Here is a 19,937-nt window from a genome sequence, read left to right on the forward strand (position 1 = left end):
TTTTGTAGCTACGCGACGGTTTACCGTGAGCTGGAACGCAGCATCCTCGCCGTCAACTCGCAGGAGGATCTGAAGTGGTTCAGCAACAACCACGGCCCCGGCATGCACATGAACTGGCCCCAGTTTGAGGTAAACAAACACCAGCAAGGCATTATGGGTATTATAATCCTTATCTGTTATAGAATATTTATTTGTGTCTTAATCACATACTTTCCTAATTTTATAGGATTATATTTAAGATCAGACGTGTTTGATAAACGTCAGCCATGACGGCATTGTTTCAGATTTCTGAGTATATTGAGTATATTTCAATGTTCCTGCTGTTTGCTTGTGAAAAAAAATTCATTCAATTTGTTTTATAAAAACTTATTATGCTAATCATTTTTAGGTTTAGTGTCTTGTTATTGTTTAAAGGTCATTAACTTTATCAAGTAAAGACAGAAAGGGAAGAATTAAGATATTGATTGCTGTTTCTGGATGAATACACAAATACTCGCTCACAAATCCACACTTAAAATAATCATATTTAAATTTTATAATTTCCCATCAGTTTAGGTGTGTTTGTTATTGCAGTTGAAAATATATTCACTAGGGGGCGCTGATGTAATAATAATGAATCCCTGCACACATTTATTTTTAATCACACAAACTGAAATTCAATAAGATACTAAGCAAGTCTAAATGAATAATTACCTGAGACTCTGACAGACGGTGAAATACCTTCGCTGTGGTTAAAATAAAAATACATCAACAATCGTACATTAACGTTCAGGGAAGTTAAAAACAGCCGACAGCGTGAGAGGCGTCGTGTTTCTGTCGCTGTGCAACACTGACATACGGCTTTTTATTTCACCTCATAAATAATAACCTCAGCGCCTCTGCATGATGCCGTGTGTTTGTGAATCCTGTCTCGTCTCAGGAGTACAATCCGGACGCCACCAACGCCGTGGCCAAGCGCGAGAAGAAGAAGCCGGACGGAGCTGCTCCTGCCACGCCCAGTACAGAGCACGGAGGACAGCCGGGAGACCGCGGCAGGTCAGGCCACGCCCACGCTCCTACACCACGACTGTCCATCCATCCATCCATCCTGAAGATGTCAGAAAACTTACAGCTCTACCTCTGACTGTTACACTGGAGACTCCTTCCATAAATGTTAAATAAACACATTCCTCCTTACAGAAATCATTTACCTTCACAAGCACATTGTCATTCAGTACAGCTGTGCGCAGCTCCGCCTCACATTTCTGACACTTTTATCATTTTTCAGGAAACTTCACCGCATCTGTCCTAAGTTTAACATCACCAATGTTGTTGTTTTGTCCCAGCGTGAGCAGCTACGATAAGAACCAGGCGTACTCTACGGAATGGTCCGATGATGAACAGCCGGCTGGTTATTCAGGAAACGAGACTAACGGGGGCGGGAACTCGTTCGAGGACGACTCTGGCAGAGGAGGAGTGAGAGTGCGAGCGCTGTACGATTACGAAGGACAGGAACAAGACGAGCTCAGCTTCAAAGCAGGTATCGCTAATGCTAATCATCTGTATGATCAATACATCATGTGATCAGTAAAACTAGTCTAGATATAAAACTCTAAATCTAACCCTTTCAAACGTCAGAGTCCCAAAGTTACGTCAGTGTTTACGTGAGGAAAGTTGCTGGTATTCAGAGTCGGTTACGCAGCTGCTTCAGTGGATTTTCTGAGCTCCACATTCAGATTATTAAAATCACCTGCGTGCAGTTCACACCTCCGAGGTTGCCAGATTTTTCTCGAGTAGAAGCGTCCGAGACGGAGATTTTCAACAGCATGTGCACTAATGACTTTAAACACAAACACTCACCGTTAAACCTGAAAAAAATAAAATCGGGGATAGAAAACGCAGAATGAAGAAGGAAATTGTTTTTTTTCCTGTTAAATGTAATAAAATGAAACATAAAAGGAAGAGCCAATTTAAAAATAAAAAATAAAAGATTAATATGATGATATATGAGTGAGATGATGGCGAGTGTTAAATCTAATAATAAATAAATCGAACAGGAGTCTCGTATGTCACTAATATATTACTGCATGAATAGAGCTAGCTGTAATGATGTCATTAATCACTGGTGTAATTTAACAAAATGGCTTCCACACTCATTATTCAGCAGCACAGAGAATAGCACTTGATCCAGCGCAGACTGTTAATTTTACGTTTTATATTTTATCTCGAGCTCTGAGAGTTACTCAAGAGCAAATTAATGAAGCCACGAGATTCGAAATCGAGGTGTTGAAATCGTAATGTGTGTGAGATGTAGGAGATTGAATCACGTCCAAAAAGATTTGAACAGGATAATTGTAAACCTGGCAACCCGGAGTTCCCCTGAGCAGCTGTTCTGAGCTACAAGTGTTCAGATCTCAGCCTGAGGAGAAGGAGGAGGTGATGATGATGAAGATGATGATGATGAAGATGATGATGGTGGTGGTGTAATGAAGGGTTGTCTGATACACGTTGATCACAGACTCCACAGGAAGCTGAGATTGTTGTGGTCAGCCCCTCAGGCAGCAGATGGTACGATCCGTCCTCAGACACCTGCTGCTTCACCAAGAAACGCTAATGTGGCTAACAGTGAATGAAAACCAGTAGAAACCAGTTAGCTTTTATTACATCAGGAATGTTAATGTAAACATTGATAGATGAACTGCTAGCATTAAATCTGACTGCATCAACAGGGGCGGAGCTTAGGCCAAACCGATCAGCCAATCACAATCATCAACCATGTGAACTCATTGCTAGCATAAAAGAGGCTTTAGTGTTAAGTGTTATGACCACTGCAGCCTTAATAAATGTTTATGTCAGGTTTATATCACCAAAGGTACACAGAGCTACAAAGTCAGGTGTTATAACTTTCCTATGCAAGTGTCATAACCTCGTCTATGTCACTAGACATCAAAACTGACAGAAGCAGTCTTTGACACCTGTTGGAATAAGGCTTTATGAATGTTTATGTTTTTTTATGTCAGTTGTCACATGGGGAATAACTAGGCTTTATGTCGCCTTAAGAACACGATTATAACATGCTTATAGACTTTATAACTGTTTATGTAGGCTTATGTCATGTTTATGTCACCACTACAAGGTCAGTGTCATAACCTTCAAAATGTTAACCTTCAATTAACCACAAAATGCCTAATGATATGACAGCTGAAGCCTTTATAACAGTTTATGTAGGTTTATATGTTGCTTTATGTCAGTTGTTACATATGTAGGCTTTGTGTAGCCTTACGAACATGCTGAAGACTTTATAACTTTGTGTCACCAAAAATGAAGAAGCTGGCTTTGACACATAGACCTTATGTAGCTTTTATGTAGCCTTATGAACATGCCAAGAAATTTATAACACCAAAAGTACACTGAGCTACAAAGTCTGTTGTTATAATGTTCTTATATAAGTGTCATAACCTTATCTATGTCACTAGACATCGAGATTGACAGAAGCAATCTTTCAGACTTTATAAATGTTTATGTTGGTTTATGTCAGTTGTAAAATAGGCCTGACATAGACTTGGTGTCTTTATGTCAGGTTTAGCTCACCAAAAATACACTGAGCCGCAAAGTCAGTGGTGCTATATGTTTATATTGGTGTATGTCATTTGTGACATATGGCTTATGTAGGCTTTATGTAGCCTTACGAACATGCTGAAGAACTTATAACTTATTATGTCAGGTCTGTGTCACCAAAAGTACACTGAGCTACAATGTCAATATTTATAATATTTCTGTATTGTGTGTGTCATAACCTTATTTATGTCACTTGATGTCAAAATGTCAAGTGACATAACAGCTAAAGACTTTATAACTGTTTATGATGGTTTACGTTAGATGTATGTCACCAAACGTATGTCAATACTGAGCTACAATGCTAGTGATTATTTTGTCCTTATGACACCTGTTGGAGTTAAGCTTTGGGTTTATGTCAGTTGTCATATAGAGCTTATGCAGGGTTTATGTAGGCTTATGAACATGGAGCAGTTAAAGACAGGTTTCATTGTGTGGTGTCCCCAGGAGACGAACTGACGAAGATCGAGGAGGAGGATGATCAGGGCTGGTGTAGGGGACGTCTGGATAACGGACGGACGGGGTTGTACCCCGCCAACTACGTGGAGGAAATCTAATGATGGAGGAAGACATAACGCTGCGTTATAACGGCCCAGTGCAGAGCCAGAGACTTCAGAGCGACACACACACACACACACTTCCCCAAAAAAATGCGCTAAGCAGTCTCGTCTAAAAACAAACAAAATAACGTCTTAGTAAAGCTTATAAACATTTATTCACACAGTATATAAGCCTGCGGTGTGTGAGGGAGGGAAGAGCGTATACGTTATATCCAGAAGCATTTACTGCTATAATGTATATCAATATCACACACACACACACACACACACACACACACACACACACACTCACAAAACCATATGCAAGTTCAGGGAAACATATTGAAGTGTGTTTGATATGAAAACTGTGCGGTTCGCTGCTTCATGTCCATAAAATCAATACATTTTGAGGAAAATCTTTATGTAGCAACGTCACCGTGTGTGTGTGTGTGTGTTTGTGTGTGTGTGTCATATGTACATGTCCATGTTCTTGCAGTCATGTTGAGAAAACAGGAATAAACACACACACACACACACACACATACACACACACACACACACACAGCATGTACAGGCCTTTATTCCTGTTTTCTGCCAAACACACAGCCAAGCATACAACAAGATCCTCCACTCATGACATCATCATCATCATCATCATTATTATTATAATTATTATTATTATTATTGTTGTTGTTGTTCTTGGGTGCAGTTCTCCGAGTGGCCACAGGCTGACGGGGGCAGTGTTGAGACAGTCAGCTCTCAGTCATCAGACCCAGGAAGTGGAGAAACCTGAGACGTGAAATGATCTGTCGTTCGCTCCTGTTCGTTTTTCTGCAATCACGTTATCGCTTTATCACCATCGGGATCTCGTTGTTGTGGTTTCATAGACGGTTTATTTACTCAGCGTTCTCTCGCAGGACTGTGAGGGAATTTGCATCTAAAAGCCAGAGTTTAATGTGTTGCATCAATTCAGTTCACACCTTATCTTATTTTTCTCGTAATGACATGAACGTTTCACGTACAGTTACCCATGTGCATCATCCATCATCCATCATCCATCACGCAGCTACTACAATATATTTATTCTTCCTGTAAAGCCCTGCTGCTTAATGCGGAATATCGGAGTCAGATGCGTTTATAACACTAATGTGAACAGCTACGCTAAAACAGCTGAAGTTTTATATCAGAGAGGATTATATCAGAAGATCAGCGCGTGAAATATAGAAATATAACTGCAACGTGATAAGAGGAGAAATATGCTGCGTTCATGACTGAGAAGTGGAACCTGGGAGATACGATAAGATACGATGAGATAAAGACTTTTAGAATTGTCTTACTCAAGACATTACAAATAATAACAGTAAAAGATATAGATTTATACAGATTTAAACCTGTAATATGTAGTAAAAATCTAAATATTCTTATAACTTATAAATGTGCAAAAATATTACTGAATCAGCTGTAAAGCAGCAAATAACAAAAACCTTATAATTAAATAAACTTCCACAATTCTTCAAGAAAAATGATCACGTTTCTCAAAAGCTCCAGATTTTTGTCCGAGATTAAAATCCAAATAGTGTTTTTTTATTTCTGATGCGTTAGATATGCTTTAGATCAATAATAATAATAAAAAAAGACAAGAACAGGTGCTGCTTCATAAAACATTTCTAAAACATTTGTAAAATGCTTATTAATGTGTTATGAATGAAGAGTCAGAGTAGTTATATCTTCATATATATATTTATAGATGAAAAAAAGAATAGATTAATTAAACAAAGTCAAATTTTGGCCAACATTTTTTAAAATTAAATGTTTACATGTTTGTTTTTCAAAGCTATTAATAAATTAGTGAATTACAGAAGACTACGTCTTACACCTGATGTTAATTAAAACAACAACGACTAACCTTAACCCAGGTCTTCTTGAGTCTTTTTAGAAACTGAGAGATTTTTAACTCCCATTTAAACAGCTGAAGTCGTGCGAACACTCGGAACATTCTGGAAAAACATCCAGAATTCCCAGTCATCATGAACACAGCGATAACATACCCAGTTTCAGGAAAAAATACTAAGTGAAGAGTGTGAGTATGTGTAAGAATAAATATGATAAAATTTAAATAAATAAATAAATGAATAAATAAATAAATAAATTTTAAAAACAAAAAAAGTAAATCCTGAAAAGTAATTATAGATAAAGAGGAACACCAGCTTTTACACGGTTTGTATTAATATAAACTGTCCAGCCTGACAAAAATGACTCTTAATGTACACACACACACACACACACACACACACACACATGTTGATGTGTTGGGGAAAATGTGTTTAAAGGAGAACATCTTTATTATATCCAGTGTATGAATTGTGTTAATATGTAGACAAAAAGTGAAGAAAAAAAATGCAAGTGTTTGAAACACACCAGAACAATATTGTAGTCGTCATATACGTGTAAAACGTTAAAACAGCAAAAATAACAAAGATTTAAGAAAAAAAAAATCCTTAAGAAGGTTACGCTACACTATAGCAACCATCATTGTGTTAATTTTCATTTGGACTGCGATGGAAACGTCTCTGTACCATACTCCTGTATAAACGCGTCCTATTTGTATATGATGATGTAATTTAAAGATGATATTCTCGCCTGTTCACTGTACGAATGTGTGGCGTAGAGACGAAACCTAAACGAAACGGTGTCAAAATGTCTATTTTTTTGTTTGTAATGTTGATTTGCTCTTCATGCGGACGAAGCGAGACGGCGCTTGGTGCAGTCTACAGGACGGATGTGATGCTCATGATGATAATTAGTGCTGTATTTTGATTCTCCTCACTGGTGTAGTGCCTGTTCATGTTAATATGCCATGAAGTTCATTTAAATATGCATCAAGATGAAACGTGTGAAACGTGTAAACGGAGATGAGAATGAAGATGAGGATGAAGATGAGGGTGAAGATGAGGATGAAGGTGAATTAGCACTGAAAAACCTGATGGAAGTCGTTGTGCTGATGTCGATATTGCAATATTAGTTTGAATGGAAAAAAAATAAGCTTGAGAAAACAAACAGTGTGCTCTCGTTTATTCTCATTTATTCTCGTTTATTCTCATTTATTCTCATTTATTCTCGTTTATTCAGATTAGCTAATTCCATATTTTCAGTAATAAGGTGGATTTGGTAAAGAGCTGAACATTTGAGAATCAGATTCTCATTAAAGCGTACAGTTGCTATTTGGCTGCAATCCCATGATGCATTGCAACCAATTTCTACAGAAGTTCATAGTGCTTTATTATTATTATTATTATTATTATTATTATTATTATTATTATTATTGTTATTGTTATTTCAGAAAAAAAAGTGGAGAACAAAAGAAAAGAGAAATTACTTATTATCAGATTATTGAGATATATAACATAAATATAAATAGAAAAAAGATTATTAAACATATTTCCAGACATTGTGTCGTTTATCTCATTCTACTGTGTTTATTTTTTTTACATCATAATTTTTTAAATCATAATGAGAAATTTTAGATTTCAGTTCAGTGAGAAATTATTTATAATCAAGTAAAATGCAGGTAAATAATCTGACACTGTTAATGTATTATTATGCATTATTAAAATATTTTTAATATACTTAATATTTAATTTTACTTAAATATTATAATAAATTTGCACCTGATACTCTTAATTTATTGTATAAAATATATTTTAGAATTGATCCTTAATTAATCATTCATCTATAATTGATGAACTATAATGAGATGATGATAATTACTTTATTATTGAACTTTAAATTAAATTATTAACTAGATTTAAGATATAGATTTAACACACCCTGATTTCAGCTTGTTCTTCTATCGTCATTAATGTGAAATATGCTGTACATTACACTTTACTGTCCACAGAACACTGCAGTGAGTTTCATACAGATTTCACACGTTCAGATTGTTATTGATGTTATTGCTGAGAATTATAGAGATTTATAGATTTATAGGAATTCACTTCACGTGAGTCTCAAAAACACCCGCAGAACCTCGTTTGTAAAAGTGAACTGATGCAGTAAAACATTTACACGAGGATGATGTCTTTATTACGGTGCTTTAATAATACAAACGTTTATAAAACATGCTGGTTATTAATGCAGTAATGAAGCTCTTCATCGTGGAGTTTGTTATGAAAAGGAGCTCAAAGCCTTCACACGGTTTCAGTGTTCAGTGTGGGATCCTGTTCGTGTTCATGTTTAATTATTAATCTGAAACGTTTTAGACGTCGGTTTTGATCATCAGTTATGAAGTGTGTGAGTGTTTAAGAGAAGAAGGTTTTAAATACAATCTAAAAGGTTAAAACTCTTCACAGTGAATTTGACACAAACACAAACACAGTAGTGTTTATTACAATCACAGTCACGAAATGTTAGAAATGTCTTCATTAATTTTTAACAGAAAAGTGGTGTAACGCTGCGTACATTCACACACGCGTGAATAACAGCGAGGAAGGAAACGCTGGAAGGCTCGGGCGCTTTGCATGTCACTAAACATCCGTGTGGGTTTTTAACAACTCGAGACTCCTCGAGAGCAAACAGGCGAGTGCAGAACCGTCGGCGCTGAATAAACACACCACGCAGAACACACGCAGAACACACGGGTTCTCTCATGACAAAGCCACGCCCACAATGATGTAACAAATCTGTTACACCACAGCACTGCTGAATTCCGCACTCTGATTGGTCAGAAGGTGTTGATTAGTTTTCTATAACAGCAGCTCTGACAGGAGCGCAGGTTTATATTAATGCTCTCGTACAAATACATTATTGTTTCTATAGCAACAGCTCGTTCACAGGGACGTGTACAGCGAACGCTCCACTGATAAACAGATTTAAAAGAAAAATGTGTGTTTTCTGACACAGAGGAGTTTACGCTTCTTTGCGGTTTCTCAGTAACATGCGGAACAAGCTGCGTTTTTTTGTCTTATTAACTTGAAGAGAGAATAAAAAGAGGCAGGTGAGGGAACGAGTGTTTATAGCTGCTATAACGTAAGCGACAACCTGCACAACCTTAAGTGTAACTATAAATGGATAAAAAGTATGACATTGCTCTTCAATAAATAAAAAATCGTTGTTAAGTTGCTGTGGTGTAAGAGGAATAAAACACTCGGGGACGTGCTGTTAGAGGAAAATAATCAACTTCAGGGTGATAACAGTAACTCCGCTTCATCACACCACCCTGTCTCTCACACACACACACACACACACACAGAATGAAATGGCGATGACGTCCTCATGATTAACACAAACAACGATCCATGAAACGTACTCTCTTTAAACCAAGGCAGGATTTGCAGAAGGCTAAACGCCGTCACAGATTCAGTCGTTAAGTTTAGAAATGTTTCCGACGCCTCGTCCTCGTCTTCAGTTTTATTTCCTCTCAGAAGAGTCACTGAAATGTGAAGCAAAGGAAAGTTTAAATCCATGGAGTTCCAGCGCTCCGTACGTCCCGGGGTGAAATGTTTCCCTGCTGATGTCCTCAGACCGGATGGACGAACTGATAAACGAGTCTCTGAGACACGTCCGGCTTCTTAATGATGCCCTTCTTGTAGTACTGCCGAATGGAGCGGCTCAGTTTATCGTAGTTCATCGCGGGACGGTTTTTCCTGATCCCCCACAGTTTAGCCACGTGGGCCGAGTCCTCGATTTTAAAAATTCCTGCATGTGAGAGAAGAAAAGTGTTAATTTGAGGTCACGTGATCACAGACTCATTCATCTCTTTAACTGTAAGGAAAATTAAGATCGCAGTGATGCAGCGCTGCTGTCTGTAGCGATGAGACGGTTGCTGCGCTCATTATGACCTCTGAGTAGAAAAGTTCACTTTAATGGCTTTGGCAGAATTCCCACTCGGAATGTCAGACTTCCTTAAGAGCCAGGACTTTTCCGAGTTGGAATCCGCACATGTCGTTTCCACGCGGCCAGAGCGCAGTGTGTTTTAATGTAAAATTTAGAGTCTGTTTAATTGTGTTTATTTGCTTTAAGATCATGTGTTTTGACTTTATCTGAAAGAAACCTGCATAGGGGATTTATAACACATTCATAAGCTATGCATTAATCTCTTATAAAGCAGTGACTGAGAATTCTAATGAGGTAACTTATGTGACATGCAGTACAGAAAACACTGCAATGTTTTATCTTTATCTTGCAAGTTATTAGTTTGGTTTTTCTAACATTTCCATGACACTTTGCGAACGTTGTAGGAGACATACGTAATGCTTTATAACACTGCTCTGAATGTGAATACGATCACAGCTTTAGTTTGCGTTAAACTCATTCATTTGGATGGAATATGGGCTTCAGAAAGACTTCATGCTTCTTTATAATAGTTTTAAATGTTATCGCCTGTATAGAGTCGGAGCAAAGGGTTCTTTAAGGGTTCTTGGCTTACAGAAAGGCTTCCAGATGGAGTGTGTGGAGATGAAGGTGAAGGTGAAGATGAAGGAGGTGTAGATGTTGTGAGATGGTTCTCACCTTTCTCCTTGTTGAGCCAGCGGATGGAGCGTCCGTAGTTGTGTGGTTTGAGGAGCAGCTCTCGGAGGAACTGCCACAGGTGGATGGGCTGCCCGCTGCAGGACGAGTCCGCTTCAGCACACAGCTCGTCTGCTCCTGGACCCACACAGAACCACGCGACATAGAATTACAACCGTATATCACGTATATCGCCGAGTAATCAGGAGAACACGCTGCCTCACAACAACAGCAGAGTTTAGCGCTAATCAAGGAAACATAGACACTCAACACCAATTATTATTATTATTATTATTATTATTATTATTATTATTATTATTATTAAAATGAATGCTGGCATTTTAACAATTTATTTATGATATTATTCTAATATAAACTGAACTCCTGCCTGAGTTTAATATAATAAAGAAACAGGACTAAAGTTAATCTGAATTTACTGTAAAATTAAAAACAGGATTAAATGATCTTTATGCATTTCACTGGCTCTGTACTCATACTCTGCACAATGACAATAAAGTTGAATCTAATCTAATCTCATCTAATCTAATCTCATCTCATCTAATCTAATCTAATCTAATCTAATCTAAAATGACACTTAAAGTTTTGTGCAACTGGATTAATAGATAAAACTTTAATCCAGATTAGATCATTATTTTCATTGGTGTGACTCAGTTTAAAGACTACACCAGTGACAAATCTGACTCATATATCATTAAAAATAATTAAAAAAGAAGAAGAATTTAAAAAAATTTTAAAAAGAGTATTTACCAATAAAACTGCTGGATTGAGGCGAACATCTGTCCTTCATCCAGGCGGCTGTAATAAAGAGCACAGGATTCTCAAATGCTTGATGAATCAGATTCATATTCATAAAAATGACTCATAAACATTAACGTTAATTACTGAGCGCTGTGATTCGCACCTGCACTACTTTATAGAATATTAATCACCTTCTGACCAATCAGAATCCAGAATTCAACAGGAGCGTGGTGTAAAGGATCAACGTGAGAGTGAAATGTTTTTACCGGACTTCCAGATGTCGAGGTGGGCGAACAGCACGTCTCCACACGGCGAGCAGCGCTGCCTGAAGTCGTCTTCACTCATCACACACAGGTCGCTGCCGCTCAGGTGCTGGAAGGCTTTTCCCACCTGCGGGAGTCGGTACAGGTGCTCCGTCCACAACAACCACTTCTGCACGTGTCCCGAGCTCCATTCTGCAGGATCTGGAGACGTGAATTAAAAAAAAAAGATAATAAATTCTCCCATGTGCTGTTGTTTTGATTCTAGTCTTGTCTCCGCCCCCCGTGTCCTGTGATTGGTCTGTTCCCTAAAGTACACACCTGTTCTCAGTTCAGTCCTTTATTAATCTGTCTGAGTCTATGATCATCCCACTACTTCCTGATTTAGACTCTCACTTGTTTTTCGGTTTTAGGAATATGGATAATTCTTGTATATCATGATCGTGTAAAATTCTCGAATCTGATTGGTCAGAAGCTGTGCATTGTTTCTGTATAGCAGCGCGGCTCGGACAGTAGCTCCTTCTGTAACATTAATCACAGGTTTATATTAATGCGCTTGTTCTAATACGTTATTGTTTCTATAGTAACGGCTCACTCTCCACATCAACTAAGACTAATAATAAATGAATTTTTAAAAAATGTTGCTTAACAAAGAAAAAACCTATAATCATTAATGTGATGAAGCTTTTTGTTAGGAGACGTTATGGAAGGAGTCTCCAGTGTCAGCGCTTTGTAACAGTCACGATGCTTTGTAAAGTTTCCCGGCACAGGAAAGTCTTACTTCAAGTGAAATTCTGAACTGGATTAGATTTCGATGTTTTAAACATGGTTATTCGTTTTATAAAAGTCCAATGTCTTTATTTATTAAGTCAAAATGCACAGAATTTAGGAGTAGAACTAGAAGTAGATCAAAAGCAAAAACTCTACAGTACAGATATATAAGATGTTTCATGAAGATGTACGAAACCTCAGCACATATTTATAAAAATAATATTTACAGGAATGAAGCTCTTTCCTGCTTCAGCCTCAGATTAAAACTTTAATTTATGCACGCATACATCGATCTCTCTCACCTGGAGTGATGTTGAGAAGTTTGCACGCCGTCTCGATGTCCTTCAGCACCTCATCCAGTACTAAACTCTGTACCTGCTCCAGACACCTGTCCTCCACGTCCGTCTGTCCGCTCAGACCCGCGCACAGACCGCGGTGTCCCGCCGTGCTGTCAATCACAGAGTCCTGCCCCGCCTCCTTACACTGAAACACCTCCTCTTCCCTGTCGATGGACGTGAACGTGTCGGTCTTCCTCATGATCCACGCCGTGTCCTCAGACAGCAGCATGTCAAAGCGGGACAGGTACTCCGGCACGCTCGGAAAACCGTAGAAGGTCTTGGAATGTTCCTCAGCAGAGTACGGCATGACGTGGCCGTGTGGGAACGCTGGGACGTCGATGTACACGTGAGGCTTGCTGGAACTCATGCTGGAAGACATGATTGTCTTCTTTCCTAAAATCGGGAAGATATTGAAGATATTAATACGTCTTTTTGTGATCTTATAGAAGAAATTATGTCTGTTTGAGAACCAGATTAAGGTGGAACCAGAAACTTAAAACAGAAAAGTAACTTTTTTCCTTTAATCAGAGAATTCAAGTCGACATCCATGAACATCTCTGGTCAGTCAGTGTTCGCTGATGTTTTACATTTTACAGAATTTTAGCAGCATTTTCATATCTAAGCGTATTTTAATAAATAAAAAAATCTTGGAGGAATATAATTGAATATGGCGGCAGGAAAGGGCTTGAAAGAGGACAGAAAAAATTTACACAACAACAACGTACCTGTATTTTACAGACGATCAACAAATTAAAAGAATTGCCTTTATTCACACTCTAAATGTGGGAGTATGAACAAAGGCAATGAGCCAAAATATAAAGAAAAAAATGTTAACGCATTATTATATTTGCACTGTAGCTCCTGGTTGGACGTCCTACAGCACTTTGTTTGCACAGCTGATGAAGAACTTCGGTTCAAGACATCCTGTTTCTCTGGAAACTTTGTGTTCTACGTTAAATCTAGAATGGGGGGCAAAAACTATTGAACCAGTGCGATTTTCACTATTTGACAGTTTTTGTTATACGTGATAATGAAAGAATTAGGCATTATAAAATAACGTGCTATAAACGACATTTCTTTGACTTCATTATTTAGTGATTAAGGGAGCACAAACTTTTGCACTTGACTGTATACTGTTTACTGTTGAGGCTAAATGTTTACATACACCCAGATATTCAATCTCAGCTTTTCACAACTCCATACATTTCATATTAATGTACATTTCCTGTGTTAATTCAGTTACAGCGTCGACTTGATTCACATCAGAGGTCGTTTTAAAGCAGTCGATTAGAGACAGATTTATTTCAGCTTTAATTCACTACGTCAGAATTCCAGTGAGTCAGAAGTTTACATCCACCAAGCTGAGAGTCTCGTTAAACAGAAATTATCGTAAGGACTTGTCTATGTCCAAGAGTCCACTTCCTGAGGGCCAAGCTTCGGATTGTCCAGTTGTCATAATGAGCTCATTAAGAGCTGTAAATTCTTCTGCCACTGATACCCTGAGAACATCCAAGCAACTGAAGCTACCACAAGCATCTGTACAAACATCTGTATGTAAATATAAAACTCTTGGGAGCACACAGACACTGCATCGTTCAGGAAAGAGGCACAAATGAACTCTGAAAGGTTTGAAGCTGAAAGGTTCGAATGAACCCCAAGATAACACCAGAGGAGCTGGTGAAGGAGTTGGAGGCACCAGGCACCAAAGTATGTCCACCATAAAGAGAGTTCTACATCACCACAGGCTGAGAGGAAGAAGCCGCTACTCCAAGACCAACATTAAAAAAGCCAGACTGAAGTGTGCAGGTGATCAGCAGACTTTTGGAGGAGAGATCTCTGAACAGATGAAACCAAAATTGAACAGTTTGGCCGTAATGATCAGCGCTATGTGTGGAGGAACAAGGGTGAAGCTTTTAATCTGAAGAGCATCATACAGTGATATACGTGACAAATAAAGCCTTCTTCTTCTTCTTCCTCCTAACTGTGAAGCACGGTGGTGGCAGCATCGTGTTGTGAGGGTGTATCACTGGAAAAGGGACTGGTGCACTTCAGAAAATAGGAAAGAGGATTATCTAGAAATACTGAAGAAACACCTCAAGACATCAGTCAGAAAGTTAAAACTTGGTCGTAACTGGGTCTTTGTGGACTGAAGTGAAAAAGTGTGTCTGAGAGAGGAGGCAGTTCTGTAGGAGGACCTGGAGAACATTCCAGAAAACTGTTGTGAGAAACTTGTGGAAAGCTACAACAAGAATTTGATTCAAGTTCAAGTGATTAAAAGGCATCAGCAGCAAATACTAACAAAGTTCATGTAAAGTTTTTACCCCCTGAAAACCTGATATAGAAGATAAAAGCTGAAACGTATCTGTCTCTTAGCTTTTATTTAGAAAGGAAATCTTATGGAAATACAGAAGATGTCAGGAGATGTGTGGAGTTGTGAAGAATTGAGTTTGAAAGTCTTTAGCATTAGGGCTGTGGAAACGTTTGGCCTCAGCTGTATGAACAGATTACTTACTGCTGGAATAAGTAGAGTTGCAGTATTTATAATAAAACAAATAAAGGCTTTTGAGTGATTTGAAAAAGAAAAAAAAAAGTAAACTGTTTTAAAAAAAACTGTAAAAACAAGAACAATAAAAACGTTAGAGTAATTTTTGCTCATGAATGACTTTTTGCGCTTCACTGGAAAGCCATCGTCCAAACAAAGAGTGGAATTTGGGAGGGATTTAGTCTCATGTCATATATCATGGCGTCTGTCACCTCGGGGCTAAAACAGAAGACGCGGTTTCGCCTGCGTTCGCCAGAAACGCTGTGACTGTGGAAGACTGGCGTGTGAACAAAAGCCTGCGTTAGAGCAGGAATTATTACTATTATTGGTTTTTTTAGTTATATTTGGTAACGTGTCATCTTTACACCTGTGGTTTGGAAAAACTGGTCTTAAAGCTGTGCAGACAGCAGGACTGAAAAAAGCTCCACACTAATACATGCGCTTGTTTATACTGGATTAAATCAGGCTGCTCTTTTACTCAGAACCCTTTCTGCCAGGGAAACCCACAGAACGATTAAATAAACACAACAAGCACAAACCCATTTTATTTCTAAAATAAACGTAAATTCAGACTTTAAAAAGGCTTTTTAATTTATTAGAAAAAAAAAAATCTAGATCTAATTTTTTTTTAACGTCTGAGATCTTGATGTGTCGTAACAAAATCTATTCATCTTACAGTTTATGCTAATTTTCTATCTTAAATCATCACATATCGTTAGTAAAGCATTGTTTAGAGTCTCGTTAGAAACTAAAAATAGTAAATAACATAAATAATGTAAATACATTTTTTACACACAGCCAAAATGCCATCAAAGTCTTTTTTACATGAGTGATAAGTTGCTAAATTTGGGTTAAAATCTAATCTAGAATCAGACGAATCAGAAAGTCTGAGTGCAGTTAAGCTTAAAATCCTAAATGTTTTTAAACAACATGCAGAATTTACATGTAAATAAAAAAAAAAAAATAATAAAATTTCGTTTTGTGTCTATGAGAGAACGCTTAACGGTTCCGTGTAGAACAGTTCCACTTTCAGAAAAGGTTCAGTGTGGAACCTCTTGAGGAAGTTAAGAACCTTAACGAGAACCTCTGAGGAACTCATTTTTGTTTTTTTTATTTTCCAGTTGAATTTATTTTGCCGCTGTTGCTTTTGTACCTTTAAAGAAGGCTTTAAGCTCCGCCCACTTCGCAGTGAAAATCTCGTGTCCTGATTATCTGTCAGTTTATGTGTCATTATGATTTAAACATCAATTTCTTTTACAAACCGCATCTTTTAAACCACACTAACTAGAGCAGAAACACGTTCAACCACACTGTGTGTGTGTGTGTGTGTGTTTCAAAAAACTTTACATGTTCACTCCTGTCCCTAATTAGATGATCTTGTGGAGGAATTTCTCAAAATATGAATAATTGACAGATTATCAATTATTGAGAGATGATTATATTCTTAGCATCTTCACAGTGAAATAAACAATTAGATTTTTGCATATTTAATTAAATGCATGAAGAATTTTTTCCCATCAAGAGACAAAGCATTTACTGAGATATTGTTATAAAAGTATTACTCCACAGTGTACACCTGCAGTGTCGCTGTAAATAAACAACTCCATTATTAAATACATTTAAAGGTAAAACAGAGTAAAACGTTTCTTTTCATTTTAAAGCACAGGTCCGTTAACGCTCAGCGGCTGTGAAAGTAAACACTCGTCTTACATGTGAGGGTTTTTATTAAAAATCTTGGACACTTTTATTGTGTTTGCTGTCGGATGAAGAAGCTTTAAGACTCTTTTATTAATGTGACACTCAGAATAAATAATCAGAAACGCACTGACGTACAGACGGAGAGGGAAATAAAAAAGCTTTCAAAGTGAGGGTTTGAAAGTGTTTGTAGTGGAAGGTGTGACTGTTTAACGAGGCAGCGTGGAGACGTTAATGTTCATCACTGTGTTAATGTGGGAACACACACACACACACACACACACACACACACACACACACGTTTATCTTACTACCCTTGTGAGGACCTTCCACTGGTGTCATTATTACTGCAGCTAATTACCAGTCAAAAGTCCCCACAAGGTCAAAACTGTCAGATATTCCTGTCCTTTTATGAGCATTTGATCCCCACAAAGATATAAAAACACGCCACACACACACACACACACACACACACACACACACACACACACACACAGGATAATCTGAGTTGAAAGATTTAGGTCAGGTGAAGTGTCTGAGTTATAATTGTGGACAAATGATCTTACACACACTTATAAATCACTAAACTATCACAGAGCCTCCGTCACCTATTTCTTTTCTTTTCTTTTCTTTTCTTTTCTTTTCCTCTCTCTTTTTTCTCTTCACCCAAAGCGAAGCCCGGAGCGAGTGCAGGTGCTGCGAGGTGTTCAGAGTTTTCTCGGCTCTGCGAGTTACTTTGCTGCCTGATGAGGAAGTAAAAGTTTTTTTTCTGTCCGTTTTCTGTGTGTGTGTGTGTGTGTGTGTGTGTGTGTGAGATGTTTTTTATACACATATATATCTTTTCCTTCTGATGTTCTTATCTCTGTTCCGTCCTGCTGCCTCAACAGATTAAAATCTGGCACTTACTCGGGTGTGGATCGTCCTGGAGGAAGTTTGAACTTTATTCCTGCTGGACGACGTTAAAGACGCTTCAGCGCTGAGGGACTCAACAAACACAAGCACCAAACCTGAAACAGAAATTTGATCCGTTTTATAGATATTCTGTGACACTGTTGTAAATTTCCACAACCTGAATAACCAGATGATAACAAATTACATTAACATAACACAAACAAAGGTAACAAAAAAATGACAAAAATAAACCAGAATCATCAAAGAACAGCTAAAGCACAAAAACCATATTAAATTAAATAAAAATGAAACATGTCTAATGCTAGAAATTATTTAATAAATTATTTAATAAATAAATTATTATTATTATTATTATTATTATTATTATTATTATTATTATTATTATTATTATTAAGAAGTCACATTAACCAAAATGCTGCATATCAAATAAAATTGTACAAACAAAAAAATAACAAAAGCAATATAAAATAAAACAATAAAATTAACACATACAGCAAATAAACAAATATCAACATAAAGCAAAAGAATTACTATTTAAAAAATATTATTACTATTATTAAAATATTATTGTTATCAGAACACACTTCTGAGAAAACTCTTATGTCAAAAATGTTTTAAACTTTTTTTCTTTCCTTCTTTTCTCCGCACATTTCCATCATTTTCTGAAAATGATTATTTCATGAATATAAAGATGAATTAACTCAATAATATCATAAGATAAGATTTCTTATCTCATCAGTCTTAATAAGATTTAAAAATAACACACAGCTGAATTCATAAATTGTAAAATTTTGGTTTTGATCTAGAGTTAGACGAATCAGACAGTGTGTGTGTAAAGCTTTTTTTTATAAATCTGCAGCTTGTGTGTGATGTTTTGCAGAAAGAGCTCATTTCACTGGAACAAGCTTTAAAGGTTAAACACAGAGCTTCACTTTCACAGGCTATGAAACTTTAACTGGAACTTTTGAGAAACTTTTTTCCTGCTGATTTCAGTTTATCTCTTTCTTAAAAACACACATTTCCCATGTAAGAGTCTAACAGGCGTTTAATGTGTAATGATGCAGCAGAACTTTACAGCTTTAGAATCAGTGAAAGACTCCGACACTCACCTGAGGAGCGCTGAGACGATGATGTCAGTGAGAGATGACGCTGTTCTGAGGGTCTCACCTGTGTGTGTCCTGAGTCTTCAGCATCTGAAGGTGTATGTATGCGTGCGTGCGTGTGTGTGTGTGTGTGTGTGTGTGTGTGCGTGTGTGTGTGTGTGTGTCCTCCTGAGCTCTGGTGATGCTGCAGGACTTTAAACATGAGTCACTCAGCGCTTGAGAGTTTGTTAAAGAGACAAATGAGGTGCGTCAGCCTTCTCCAGTCAACACACCTGAGGGCTCTGTGTGTGTGTGTGTGTGTGTGTGTGTGTGTGTGTGTGTGTGTGTGGCTCTGTATAAGTGGCATATAATTTCTAACTCCTTTTTTTTCTTTCAAAAAATATATTTATATGTAAAATATTGGTATTTACTTTGTATTATTTGTATTATTTTATTTATTTTGTGTTTGTCTTGCTAACAAAAAAAGAACTATTTTTTTAAAAGCACTATCATTTTATTTATAATTAAATTATAAATAAAATAATTTGGTAATGTAAATCATTACCAATTAATTACAATTTAAATTATATTTGAATTGCTTATTTATGCATTCATTTATTTTTTGTTTATTATAAATTACTTATAATTTTCACACTAATATGTGAGCTTTAAATGTGCTCAGTGACGCCACTTTTATTTTGGCCAACGCCGCCGGAGCGCTGCTGAGTTCTGGATTCTGATTGGCCAGAAAGTGTTGATTAATTGTTTATAACAGCAGCTCTGACAGTAGCGCAGGTTTATATTAATGCACTCGTTCTGGTACGTTATCGTTTCCATAGTAACAGCTCATTCACAGGGACGTGTACAGCGAACGCTCCACTGATAATAAACAGATTTAAAAAAAATATTTTCTGTAATTTATGTAACATGTATGGAAGGAG

At 37.3% G+C, this 19,937-nt stretch overlaps 2 protein-coding genes across 4 annotated transcripts in view; one reads left to right on the plus strand and one right to left on the minus strand.

Annotated features, from left to right (window-relative positions):
* The window catches only part of LOC113525328 (protein kinase C and casein kinase substrate in neurons protein 1), a 50,966-nt gene extending 43,387 nt beyond the window's left edge, over window positions 1–7,579 (plus strand). For all 3 annotated transcript variants that reach the window (XM_053240873.1, XM_053240875.1, XM_053240874.1), the window contains exons 7-10: window positions 9–129; window positions 920–1,035; window positions 1,326–1,519; window positions 4,042–7,579. In XM_053240873.1, the coding sequence (XP_053096848.1) occupies window positions 9–129; window positions 920–1,035; window positions 1,326–1,519; window positions 4,042–4,151 (541 nt within the window). In that variant the 3' untranslated portion in view covers window positions 4,152–7,579. The remainder of the gene's footprint in view (window positions 1–8; window positions 130–919; window positions 1,036–1,325; window positions 1,520–4,041) is intronic.
* Window positions 7,580–7,803: 224 nt separating this feature from the next.
* On the minus strand, window positions 7,804–19,276 carry LOC113525331 (SAM pointed domain-containing Ets transcription factor-like). The gene is made up of 7 exons (XM_034311936.2): window positions 19,024–19,276; window positions 17,909–18,009; window positions 12,730–13,158; window positions 11,663–11,860; window positions 11,406–11,453; window positions 10,641–10,775; window positions 7,804–9,827 (listed from the first exon to the last, which is right to left on the minus strand). Exons 3-7 carry the CDS (start codon window positions 13,142–13,144, stop codon window positions 9,649–9,651), a joined length of 975 nt encoding a protein of 324 aa, XP_034167827.1. The 5' UTR covers window positions 13,145–13,158; window positions 17,909–18,009; window positions 19,024–19,276; the 3' UTR covers window positions 7,804–9,648.
* Between the last annotated feature and the right edge of the window lie 661 nt (window positions 19,277–19,937).

This window comes from Pangasianodon hypophthalmus, chromosome 16, assembly GCF_027358585.1.
Source record: "Pangasianodon hypophthalmus isolate fPanHyp1 chromosome 16, fPanHyp1.pri, whole genome shotgun sequence".
In the NCBI taxonomy this organism is placed as follows: domain Eukaryota; kingdom Metazoa; phylum Chordata; class Actinopteri; order Siluriformes; family Pangasiidae; genus Pangasianodon; species Pangasianodon hypophthalmus.